Consider the following 13,014-nt stretch of genomic DNA (forward strand, 5'->3'; position numbering starts at 1 on the left):
GTGACACTTAAAAAATGTAGTTATTTATTGGTTGATAGTAAGAAAGGGCATGCATACCGTTTAGCCAACATTACACTTCACCTTCATGGTCTGATGCATCCTCACTTGCAAATGACCATGATTTGCTGATGACTGTACCTGACCTTCCTGTACTGACGGTACACACACTACATCTGGTCACTTCAGACATCCTCCAAGATGGTTGCATGATTACATCATGCACACTGAAGTTAGCCTTCTAAATGTTTAGTGATGCTTGTTAATGGCTCAGAAATAGACTAAATTCACTTCTGATGGTAAATGTTAATGAAGCTGCCAAGGAATGGTGAGCATGTCTGTTGCTATTATATCTGTTGTAGTTAATGACTGGAGAATATTTTTGTTACTGGCATTATTCGCTGTTGAATTTGTTATTGCTATTATTGATGCCGACTGCTAAGGTTACATTCAGTTTACCATAACATCAGCAGTTGTTCCTAGTTGTTATTCCAACAATAGATATAAACATCAATGTTGGTATTCTCCTGTTAAACTATGTTCATCACACGAAAAGGGGGAATGTTGTGTTCATTAGGTTGCCAGCAGGTGGCGCAGAAACAGATGTATGGCTCCACAGAGATGTAAGAGGAGAGAAATAAAGAAGAGTTGAATAAGCATTTGGTTGGTGTGCTTTTACTTAGTCTTATTTCACTGCTATCTACAATCAAACACAGGGTTTTCTGCAGTTCATTAAAAAGCATTAAGTCATTAAATGGACTTCCCTCATCAGTGATTTATAGAATAACAGAAGTATTTTAAAGTTGATTCTCTATACAGGGAGCCAGTGTGAGGACTTTAAAACTAGGGAGATGTGCTCTACTTTCTTAGTCTCAGGCCCTGGGTCCCTGGGCCCTGGGCCCTGGGCCCTGGGTCCCTGGGCCGGGCCCATGGCTGGATCCGCTCCGGCGTAGCTGGTTGTGGGTGGAGCCCGCGGGCTCCTCCCTGCAGCTCATGGGGGGCTTCGGTGTTGGGGCTGTTGAGGGGTTTCTTGGGGCCCATCTCTGCTCTTCCCTTGGATGTGGGAGGAAGCTTTGCCTGTGATGGCCCCTCTTGGGCACCTATGTTCGGGGGTCCTTTTGGGCATTTTATCTCATCTGCTCCTTTTTTACCTCTTCTCCCTTCCTGTTTCGGTGTCCATTTAACATGATATAGTCCCAGCATAAATTCTAATAAAGCTTCTTTCATATATAAATCAAGCGGAGTATTATGGCAAAAGCAGTAAGGCTCCACTTGTGAAAGTAAAATCTGTTGGAATCTTTTTGGGATTAAGACCACAATTCTTATTGCCACATTGCCAGACTGGACAAAAAAACTGGTGGATCAACAGAGCTATGACTCTGAGTAAGTTTGGCAACTGTACTAAAAAGAAACCTAGAGTTCTTTTTATTCTCCACTATTCCCAGGAGTTTTTGGAGAAAACAAAAAGGAGAAACGGGCCCAGAGCATCATAAATCATATACCATACTTAACAGTAGGCAAGCTGTGTGTGTTTGCATATCCATTTATTGTTTCAAATGAAACCCACCTGGAGTGTTTGTTGCCACAATGCACAATCTTAGTGCAATCAGACAAAAGCAAACTGTTTCATCTAAAGTTCCAGAAGAGTTTAGTTAACTGGGCCCCACTGTCCCACCATGTGACGGTAGTACAGGAAGGTCTTTCTTCTGATATGCCTGCCAAGCAACCAGTTGACATAAAGATGGATTCTAATGGTTTTTATAGCAATGTGGTGACCCCAAGATGATCTTTCCAGCATTTCTCCAACAGTGAGCTCACTGTGTGTGGTGGCAAGATAAACATTGGTCATCCTGCAGCCCGGGGTCCAGTGATTAAAGGAATTGGGCTTCAGTGCCATGTGATATTCCATAAAAACAATTTTGCTAAAAAAAAAAATCTTAAAATGGGGTTATTCTCCACTAAGCTAACGTACTCAGATAGAATATTGGATTTTTTTTCATACTTATTTTCAGTGAGAATTTATGTTTTTGTAGTAGGAAACAGTCGCTTTTTTATGTTCCACTTTGCTCATTCTGATCAGGTACATTGGAATGGAGCTGAGCATCTTTTCATAAATGAAGGCGTGTGCTGTAGCTTTCCACAGCTTTCCTGTGGCTGACCCAGTTCTGCTGCTCTCCTTCTGGAGTTATTTTTCAGGTAATAAGTAAGCATCCTGCTCCTGATCACATGTTCGCCCATGCAGCAGAAACAGAGTGACGGAGCACCCATCCCGCCTCCATCCCCTCCTCAGGCGACCAATGGGGCCGCAGAGCGGGGACGAGCCTTCAGTGGGAGCCTCTCATTTTCACTACAGTCATGTGACAGCCATATAGTACAACTCCATGGAAGCAGAGAGCAGACAGACGGACTGCAGCGCTGCGTGGATGTGTCTCAAGGGTAAATCTTGCAAAGAGAAACATCTCATTATCAGATCCAGAAGATGAAACCGACCTTCTCCGAGCCCCCGTTACAACGGACCATGAGCACGGTAAGAATGGATCCAGCTTTCGGAGAGAAGCGTTTTCTCTCGGTGCCATATGCTGCAGCACTCCGGATGAAAACATGTTTACGTTCAGGCGGTGATGCGCGCTGCGCGCTGCGCGCTGCGCGGCGGAGGAACGCACAGATCTGATAATGGACCAAACTACCGATATATATACGCATCACATATACAGAGGAGCGCATCGCATTTTGAAGGAGCTTTTCACTGTACAACTAAATACTTTTTTTCTTCCTTTTACAAATGCAACATTTCTATTTTAAAATAATAGTGAATATTTGAGTTTACTTTGAGATAAAAAAAAAGTTTGCACTTTTATACAGCCTTCAAAATAAAATGACGTCAAAAATCCGAAGCATTCTCTGTGTAAAGGAGAGCGATCAGACTGATGCAGGCTCCTAGTGTCCTGTAAACAAGCAGAGCAGGTGATCCTGTCAAGCTCTACACGCAGCAGAGCTGCACCCTCTGCTGTCTGTTGCCCCATGCGCTCTATTTTCTTCCGTATGTTTTTCCCTGTCTTCCTGTGGTCCGGGTTTACTTTCGGTCACCATGCAGGGGCCCCTGGAAAGGACGCACAGATAGCAAGAGGGAGGGGAGAGATGACTGAAGCTCAGAGTTCTAGGAAAACAACCTATTTACGAGGGCTACTGTAGGACATTAATAGGAATGTGATAGAGAGGAGCCATATTGCTGCACACTGTCACTGCTAGGTTTCACAGTGGAAGCTGGCAATCTAAGGTTGATCTCTAAAGTACAAGATAGCCCCTACCTCTAACCACAGCTTGTTATCTTGAAGCACTTGAATTTACCTGGAAAAGTAGAATATGGTTATTTGTATCTTTGTGAACCATATAAATCCCAAACTGGCATATCTGAACAGGATCTGCAGAAAATGTTATAATAAATCTCCACATCTGTTCAACATATTCTGGGAATGTCCTAAACCGCTCCCTACTGGATCGAAGTTGTAACTAAAATCAACTTTATACTGGATCTTTAATTATAATTTAATTTCAGTATAATATACCTCCATAATCCTCCATCTGGACTTAAAAAGAAAGAAAAATATTTACTACAAGCAAAAAAAGCATAACCCGATATTGGTTGAATGAAATTAGCCCAACTATTAAATATTGGATAATAATTGTTCGGGAAATTCATGATATTGAAGGATTGACATTTTCTCTTCGACCCCAAAAAGCTAAATTTGATGTCTGTCTAGTCAAAATGGGTTTCCTTAGTAAATCAGAATGTCCTCTCTGTCTTGGTAAAGGTGACCATGTCTCACTGTTCATAATTTATCACATCAAATATAATCATATAATATATGATAAAACTAATCTTGGATTTTTGAATAGTGAATTTGTTACGGTCAAAACGCTAATACGAATATAAAACCACAGAGCAACCGTGTATTCATGTAATAGTTTCCCTTTTTCCCCTCCCTCTGAATTTCTTATGAACTCTTATTTTTGTTCTATATTTCTGTCATGTGTCTTTTTGTTCCTGTCCAAATAGTTTTTAGTATATGAAAATGGAGATATACACTTCAGAAATGAGGGACAGAGCTAAATGTTTACTAAAAATAAAGCATGTTTTGTCCTAAAACATCATAAGTCAAAGAAGAACTGAAGCCGAACGAATGGAGGGAAAGATAAAAGTGATTTAATTCCTGTATGGATTTCTCCTATTTTTTACATTTTCTTCCTGTTGTGGAACACGTATCTTGACCTATAGTAAGGCTTGGGTGTGGCGGGTGCTCAAATGAAAAAGATTGATGAATTTACAATGCAGGGGAATCAATTTTCAAAAGGAGCCAGGTTGGTTTGGATAGCTTGTCTCATCATCTATTAATGTTTGAAAACTGTTTTTGTATTTAATCAGGTAACCTTTGTGTGATGTCAACATTTGTTTGGGGATCTGAAATATTTACTTTTTGATTGAAGTACAAAAAAGGAAGAAATTTGTGGATACAGTAGATAGATAGATGTATACTTTATTGTCCCCATGGGGAAATTTGACTTGGACATTGTACACGAAACAAAGCTGCTTCAACAATTAAACACACTACAAACAATAAAAACAATCTGAATAGACTAAAGAAATAAACAAACAAGTAAACAGATATTGCTCGGTAAAAGCTAATCCATAAAATAACACTGACACGTTCACACATACAATCCAGCAAGTGAACCAGTTAATCAGACCAGCAGTTAAGACCAGAGCATCAGAAGCATGACAAGATACTATATGCCTGCTTTATTTAACTATCTGATTGATGAAGGGACAAATTAGTTTTGACACATATGCAGAAGTTTTAAGATGATGAGCGCCAGAATCAGTCTTTGTGCAAATAATGCCATAGTGTTCCAAAATATACATACACAATCAATCCAGAAAATAAGCTGCCAAAAAGGCAAAAATAAAATAAAAACAATAAAACAGCAGCAGCAGTAGAAGCACATGAGTCTAAGTCACCAGCAGAGCAGCGCCACCAGTACAAATACAGTGCACAGACAAAAAGCAAATTCATTTTCATGGTTTTTCATACCGGGTTGAACAAAAAGTTTTCCAGTCTTCACTATTGAGAACAATACCTAAATGATTAGTGAGTTACCTGCTAAAACCTGGGAGTTTTTTTTTTTTGGTTCTGAGAACATAAACCTTTATAAGAAGCTAAAGATGACAAGATTACATAATGCTGTGTAACAAAACTTAAGCTAAACTCTAATTTATGTGCCGTATTGTCATAAAGGTTTTGTATAATATATATGCAACTTTTCCTTAGAAAGTAATGTAATGATATGATGAAAGGGTTGCTTGTTTTATGTTACAGAACACCTGCCAGCGCTTCCAAAAAAAAAGCTCATAATACTAGCCGTTAAATAATCTAAAAGATAATTATTTTTTCATATTGTTTCAGTCGATTTTTAAAGGATTGGATTTAACACATTTCCTTGGTGTTGTTTTATGTCTTTGCAGAAATCCAGTATCCAGCCTGAACATCTTGGATTGTTTCCTGGACGGCTACGTTTCCACTCTGGGTGTTTCAGGGTCTAACCAGAGTGGGAAGGGTGGCCTTGCTTACTTGGATTTATTTGGTCTACACCTCTCCACTCCAAGGACAAGTTCTCTTGCAAGCCATTGTAAACATAGACTCCAGAAATCCTGCCAGAAAAGGCGATCTTGCCAGGGATGGTGGATAACTCTCCAGTGAGTGGAGAGACTTTCTTTCCACACAATTGTTTCCCACGGGCATACCAGCAGTTAGACATGGTCTCAGACCTGGGCTCCTACCAGGGGATTCCATCACCATTTTCAGATGATGATGTAAGTGTGTTATCGAGCCCTCATTCCTGCTCCAGCCAGGACTCCCAGGAGCTCAGCTCTAGCTGCAGTAGCAACTCCAGTGCAGAAAGCCAGGACAGCATCCTGGACCACCTGCTGTCACAGACCTCCTTAGGAAGTGCCAGCAGTGCTTCTGCAAGGCCTGCTGCATCTGTATCATTATCACCCTTCCAATGGGGCTCAAGGAGCGATGATGCCTCTAAACATGAGCCAGTGAAGGGTGAACATTTTGACTTCCTCACTTGGTCAAATGTGGAGACAGAAGAACAACTTAGAGGGTCATTCCAGCCCACATTGGAAGAGATTGAAGAATTCCTTGAGGAGAATATGGAGATGGTGACAATGAAACATGACGGGTGTGAGGTTGAACCAGAAGAAACTTTTCATCTTAGTGGGGGTCTGGAGAGTTGCAGGGCTTCCACTTCTGGGCCTAAGTTGGAGCTAGAGACCAAGTATTCAGACCAAACTGTCCCCACTGCCAGCACTTCTAGTCCAGCCATGGCTGCCGCTGCTGTGGATAAAGCAGCATTGGTTAACCCAACACATGACTCTGGTACAGAGGCCAAGAAAACATCAACCAATAAACCTTCATTAGCAGACAAGGCCACAAATAGCAATGGGATGCCAGTAATCCTACATATTCAACCCATTCAGGTTAAGCAGGAGCCAACATTGAACCCAGTTACCCCATCGGCCCAGCCCTCACACCCTGCCCGAGCCCCAGACATCAAAATTGCCCAGTTATTGGTCAACATCCAAGGACAGACTTTTGCCCTGGTGCCTCACATTTTGCCTTCCCCCAGCTTTAGTGTCTCCAAGTTTGTACGGATTGCACCAGTCCCCATCGCAGCCAAACCTATTGGGCTCAGTGACAGCTCTTCCAGCCAGGGATCTGGAATTCTCATAGGAGGTCAAAAGTTTCAAAAGAATCCGGTTGCAGATCTTATTAAAATGCACAAATGCTCTTTTCCTGGCTGCAACAAGATGTACACAAAAAGCAGCCATCTGAAGGCCCACCTAAGGAGACACACCGGGGAAAAGCCTTTTGCCTGCAACTGGCAAGGCTGTGGATGGAGGTGGGTACACAGTAAATGGCAATGTGAAGTCACTAGGACTGTATGTGCAATTTGGAAAATGTCTTCAAGTAAATGGTGTTATTGTTGCATCTTAAAAGTTTGATGCTTGTCTTTGTTCTAAAACTTGAAATGAGATATACATTTTAGTTCTTTGATTTATCTAGAAAACAAATAGGTTTTGTTAAAGTAGGTGTTCATACAACTCAATGAGCTTGTTTTTCAAAGGCTCACAAAGATTATACAGCGCTAGACAAATTTCATTTATTAATAATTAGGGCAAAAAGGGCTCTTTGAATCATAATGTTTGCTGACCTGCTTATTAAGGATGTCATCCCATTTCATGAGTCTGGAAAGAACTGTAATTGTAAGTTTAGCATGAGAGCAATGTGATGGCATTCTGAATGTAAGGTTCATTAGTAATCCTACAATCAGAGATTACTAACCCCCATAAAAAAGGCAGCATTGCAGCAACATATTCGCTCACTGAAGCGTTTGAGTAACTTTCTACAGTGGGTTAAAACCCAACGTTAAGAAATTACAGTTCTTACAAAACCACTGGTGGTGCAATTATTGGACCCCTGTTTTTAGGACTTTGTACATCTACCTTTGGCCTACAGGACAGAAAGAGGGATATTTGATTATTCCTCAGGTCCTTCCTAATTCTGTCTCTTCTCAGCTCAGCACAAGCCACAGGTTTTCTAAAAGTCTGAGTCATGTGGCGATGGAGGAAGTTTTATTTTGTGCTTGGTAAAACACATTTTTGTTGATCTGGAAGTATTTTCCAGCTAAAAACATATTTTTCATTTGCAGCTTTAGTCCACTTAATTTTTTCAATCTCCTGTAAGAGTTTATAATGACATACACTCTTACAAGGTCTCATGGCATATAGAGGTGAAACAGGCTCGCAACATACTAGATCATCTTCCATGGTAGCTCTTCCTCGCATCTTCATCCTTTGTTTCACCCCAAACCCTCCTGGAGTGTTAGTTTTTGAAAAGCTTGGTTCACATGTAACCATAGCACACACCTCCAGTTGAAGTATTTCTCCACTACTACCAGGATAAGGAGCTGATATGGTGTATTGCCAGAGAAAAGGGCCGTTTGGAGTTCAAAGGGAAGCATGTTTTTAATTTCCCAGATTACAGTGCCGATCTGAACAGATGCCACGCTGTTTTTAACAAGGTGAAGAAGGAGCTCCGGGAAGGAGGTATCCGGTACAGACTTCTATACCCAAAAAAGCTCCCAAGTCTCATTCCGCGGAGAGACGAAGGTATTCGTCTCTCCACAAGATGCAAGAGATTTTGTAGCCTCTAGAGCTGATGGATAACGATGAGTGACTCCAGTGCCCAATATGTACCTGATGCTTCAAAGCTATAGCTGGTAATCCTGTTCAGAAACACTTTTTGTTATACTGGGAAAAATCATCCTTCCATCCTGAAAGTAATTAATAAAATATGTATTCACAAAACGAGGTTAAAGAAATAATTCCCTGTGGGAGCTGCAGGCTTCTAAAAATCTAACCAATCTTTGCCGTTTGGTCCGAAGGGCATGGATCTGTCAGAGTTTTGTTCCTGCTCTTACCCATAGACCTTATATACTCAGGCCCCTGTCTCCCTTAAGTTATGGGGGTATCGCCTTATCTATTGGTTGTCCCACATGGCAATCATTCTGACGCACTCACATAACACTAATGTGTGTACTCGTTCCTTCTATGTTTCTGCTTGCTGGCTGTGCATGTGCGCTTCTAGTGTTTATGTATCCGGTTAGCTTTGCGGCTAGGTTAGTGGTTAGCTTTGCGGTTAGCCATTCATTGTAGCTCTGTTGCTCTCCCCTGCTTTTATATATATGTTGAGATTCCCAAAGTGTGGGGTGCGTGAGCTGTTGCTAGGGGGTGCGCAAGATGAAAAATGTGAAGCCGGTCTGACAGTGTTTTTTTTTCTCCCTACACCATAAAGATGTTTAAATAAACATTTCCTTTGTAATAAAAATGTATTCACACGAAAATCTGTTTACTTAGAAAGTCTTCTTGTTCTATTCATTTTAAGATAAAATACGGAAGAAGTTATCTTCTTCTACGCATTGTGCTCAGGCCCGTATTAAGACAATGTGGTGCCCCTGGGCACTATACCTCAAACCCCCCCCCCCCCCCTTACCCATGCTGTCCTCCGGTCAAAAACATCAGACATAATCAAGGGGATTTCTGTAATGTAATTTACTATTTACTAACTTACACAACTACATGTAGGCATATGAGCAGTGAGCAATATTCAAATATCTCATTTTAAAATGTTGATATCAAAAAAATCTTGATTTATTTATCATTTATTATTATTGTGACATCAGTGTTCACAAAACAAATAATGCATGGTCTTTCAACAATTTCAAGTAAATAATATCACAATTTATGAAAAATATATTTTTAAAGCATGTGTCATGTGGTGCCCCCCCATGGTTGGTGCCCCTGGGCACTGGCCCACTGGCCCTTATGGATAATCCGGCCCTGATTGTGCTGTATATGAGCACCTAGCTTGTGGTCTCTACTTCATTCATTCTGGCAAATATGCTCAATTGGCTGAAATTGGGGAAACTGTCAGGCAGGTGAGACATCTAAAGTCAAAGTTAGTGATGAAGGAGGAGAGGAACCAAGAGAGAGAGAGGAATTGCAACGGATCCAGGAGAAGAAAACGAGCGGGACTCAGAAAATGTATCTTTCTCTCTCTTGACTTTATGTCATTTACGTCAGTAGAGGAAAAATTTAATTTGGGCCGAAAGTTTTATTTACAAGATTAAACTGAGTGACACGTTCTCTCTATCGATCGCGTAGAGACTACTAATAGCGCTGCCCACGGTGCTGTGACTCTAAACCAGCTATATACGCATTGATGCGCATGTCATGTCCCCACCGCTGCTGCCACCGCTGCTGCTGGTGGGAAAATTGGTGGTAGACGCGGTTTCTTGACTATGCTCACGCATAGAGCTGTAATACTTTTCATTGTGATTCAGACAGGTGCAGTTCATTTCAAAGATACAGTTTTAGCGCGCGTTCAGACGGGAACAGGGAAACCTGCAACTGGCGGTGGGGCTGCGGGGAGCTGAGGTGTGTTGCCATGGGTGTGTTTACCTGCAGAACGTAACCGCTGTTAAACAATCAGGAAATAACTTTTTATTTCTATGATTAATAACAGCTTTATGGAGCACTCTGTTATTGTTACTCTATGCTCTAGCCAAAGTGTTCTCTTTCCCCCTCGCTTGTCATGGGATACAAATCAAATTAAACGTCTTTGTGCTTCTATTTTGTGAAGTAAATTGTGAGTCAGACTCAGGTTTAGAAGCTGGTACATGAAATAAATAAAGTGAGATCACACACACTGGTAGATTATCAGACTTTAGTCTGTGAATCCACCTGGATGGTCTCTGCTTCACAGACATTTCAGGTGGCCTGTGTGGTTTCTTTTTCTGGCTCCAGGTGATGGTTGTGTTATTGTAACTGCAACTGCAATTTTTATTTTTTTTTTCAAAGATTGGGGGTGCGTCAACCCAGTTGGGACACAGAAGGGAAAACAGTTTGGTAACCGCTGGTGTAGACTAACATTACTATTTTTTTGGGATCTCAGTGCTGCAAATGGATCTCCCAAAATAAGTAGAGAAGCTCCAGGGAATCTGTGCCTGTCGATTGGGGACAGCACAAGGGGTGGGGATGTGTGTTTTTGTTTACCTTTTGTTCTTTTATCATTTTATATCGACTATTTTGGACCAGTTGATTTTACAATATTTGGTAATAGTGGGCTGAAATATTGACTCACCTATAGACACACCTTAAAAATTCAGATCACCAAAAATTAAAGAGTTGGGTTGAACACATTTTTGATTCTAAATTTAATATTAAGGCAACAAGAACATTAATTCTCATTTACAAAAACACCCCATTTATAGCAAATTCTAATGGTCGATCCGTAATTGTGATCGGTTCATTATTCAATAATCCTCTTATTTTGGCGAACACAAATGCTCCAAACTGGGATGATCATACATTTTTGCTGAATTGCTTTAGCCATTATTTAATACTCGGTGGGATTATGAATTTGGTGATGGACCATGTGCTTGATCGATCATCAACAAAACATTTTCCACCCCCAAAAGCAACACAAGTTTTACAGACTTTTTTTTACAGAACTATGGTGCTGTTGATATTTGCCAATATCTTACTCCTTTGACCAAACAATATTCCTTGTTTTCATCAGTACATCAAACATATTCATGTTGACAAAAAAACTCTTTATAATGTTAAAGCATGCAATTACGGTAGCATAGTTATTTCAGATCACAGTCCGTTGATTTTAGAACTTAGGTTCCCAGATGATCCTTTAAAATGCGCACTATACCGTAGAACAGTAACCAGCTACATAAAGTCTTAATGGTTAACTGCAGACTCAATTGTCCGATGTACTTTTTTTGTCTGTTTATTCTTTTTTACATAAACCCCAACATAACATGGGCATGTATGTAAATCAAGCAGTTTGAATAAAAGCAAACAAAACTATCAAGCAAACAAACAAAAAACTAGTATACAGCTATTAATACATACTGTATATTGTGTTATTGATGTATATTGCTGTTGAAAAATTATAAATAAAAAAAAAAAAAAATATGCACACCCCATAATATTTAAAACACTTAAAACATTCACTCACCAAAAACCAAATACGTACGAGCACAGCATGAGACCAGCAAACAATCTGGCCTCCCACGGAAACTGGCACCATTTAGCCAACCATCCCACTTCCTATTTATATAAATAGGAAGTTGCAATACCATGTGGTACCGCCAGCTTCATACTGAATAATAAATATGTTAAATTGAAAACTTACGAGATTTTTTTTTTAAATTAATTAAGATTATCATCACATAAACACACACAAAAGGACCAAAAATAGGTACAGTTGAGTACCTGTATTGAATCTCAGGTACTGGGTATCGGTACAGTATCTATTTAATTGACCTATCCCTAATGGCTACTAATTAGAGGTTCTTTTGAATTCTGATCAGCTTTAAAATAAAAAGTTTACATTAAAAAAGATTTTAGTTAAAAAAATGGACAGGATTGTTAGGCTACCAATAATTGTGCCAGCACTAATTTTGTTTAAAACAATATTTACTTCACAAAGGATTTCTTAGTCATTACACAACAGTTTCTTGAATTAAAGGCGTGTTTTATAAAATGGTTAACTGTGAAATTGTGCCCCTCCAGTAAAAGAGGAATTCTTTTGAAGCTTTTGACAAATCTTTGCCAGGAGCGATTGCATGTTTTTTTGTGTCAGTATGACATCATTTTTAGAAATCAAATGCCGTTATTAGGCTATGATGGTTGCAAGACTGCTATCTTTGTGAAGATGGCAATGTTTCAGTCACTTACTGCCTAGCTCCCTGTTACTTGTAACAGATTAGCCAAGAAGAACAACCATCCTGTTTTGTTTTCATTGCCACACAGTTGAAGTGCTCATGGTAGCTGTTAACGCAGACTAATTGGAGAGATGTGAGCAGACTTTTGACAAAATGTTTTAACATATTGGATGATATCCATGATGTGCAGGAATAACTGGGGTGTCTCTGTGGAAGTAAACCAGAACTGGGACAGAGCATGTGGACAGGAGTCACATGGCGCCAGCCTCAACCCCTCATGGGGGGATTTGACAGCTGCACAACTTTGGCACTCTCATCTAGAGTTTGCTCTGTGTAAAAACAGGGGGAAAAGGTTGCTGGTGTCTTACCTCTTTCACTCTCTGCTCTGTGTCTGTGTGTTTATGAATGCTTGTGACTGATGCCCTCTGCTCCAGGGTTATACTTGACCGCTGATCAGCTGTTCTCAACAGTGCAAACTGGTGAAGAATACTGTATTTGATTCTGCCATGTATTGAACATTAGTCAAGTCAGTACAAGTTATCAGTTAGCATGACTTGTACTGATACAATGTTTAATAAAGAGTTTAAGAGTCTCATCTCCATTTTCCTGCAACTACACATTTGCCATTATTTCAACCATTCTAAGAGGAAGCAC

The 13,014-nt window shown here is 40.2% G+C and overlaps 1 protein-coding gene across 1 annotated transcript in view; it reads left to right on the forward strand.

Annotated features, from left to right (window-relative positions):
• The first annotated feature begins 2,297 nt into the window (after window positions 1-2,297).
• LOC105933711 (Krueppel-like factor 15) overlaps window positions 2,298-13,014 on the forward strand; it is a 30,708-nt gene continuing 19,991 nt past the window's right edge. Inside the window, exons 1-2 of the mRNA XM_021321942.2 lie at window positions 2,298-2,524; window positions 5,519-6,960. Coding sequence (XP_021177617.2) covers window positions 5,732-6,960 — 1,229 coding nt within the window. The 5' untranslated portion in view covers window positions 2,298-2,524; window positions 5,519-5,731. The remainder of the gene's footprint in view (window positions 2,525-5,518; window positions 6,961-13,014) is intronic.

Source organism: Fundulus heteroclitus, chromosome 20 (assembly GCF_011125445.2).
Source record: "Fundulus heteroclitus isolate FHET01 chromosome 20, MU-UCD_Fhet_4.1, whole genome shotgun sequence".
Lineage (NCBI taxonomy): Eukaryota > Metazoa > Chordata > Actinopteri > Cyprinodontiformes > Fundulidae > Fundulus > Fundulus heteroclitus.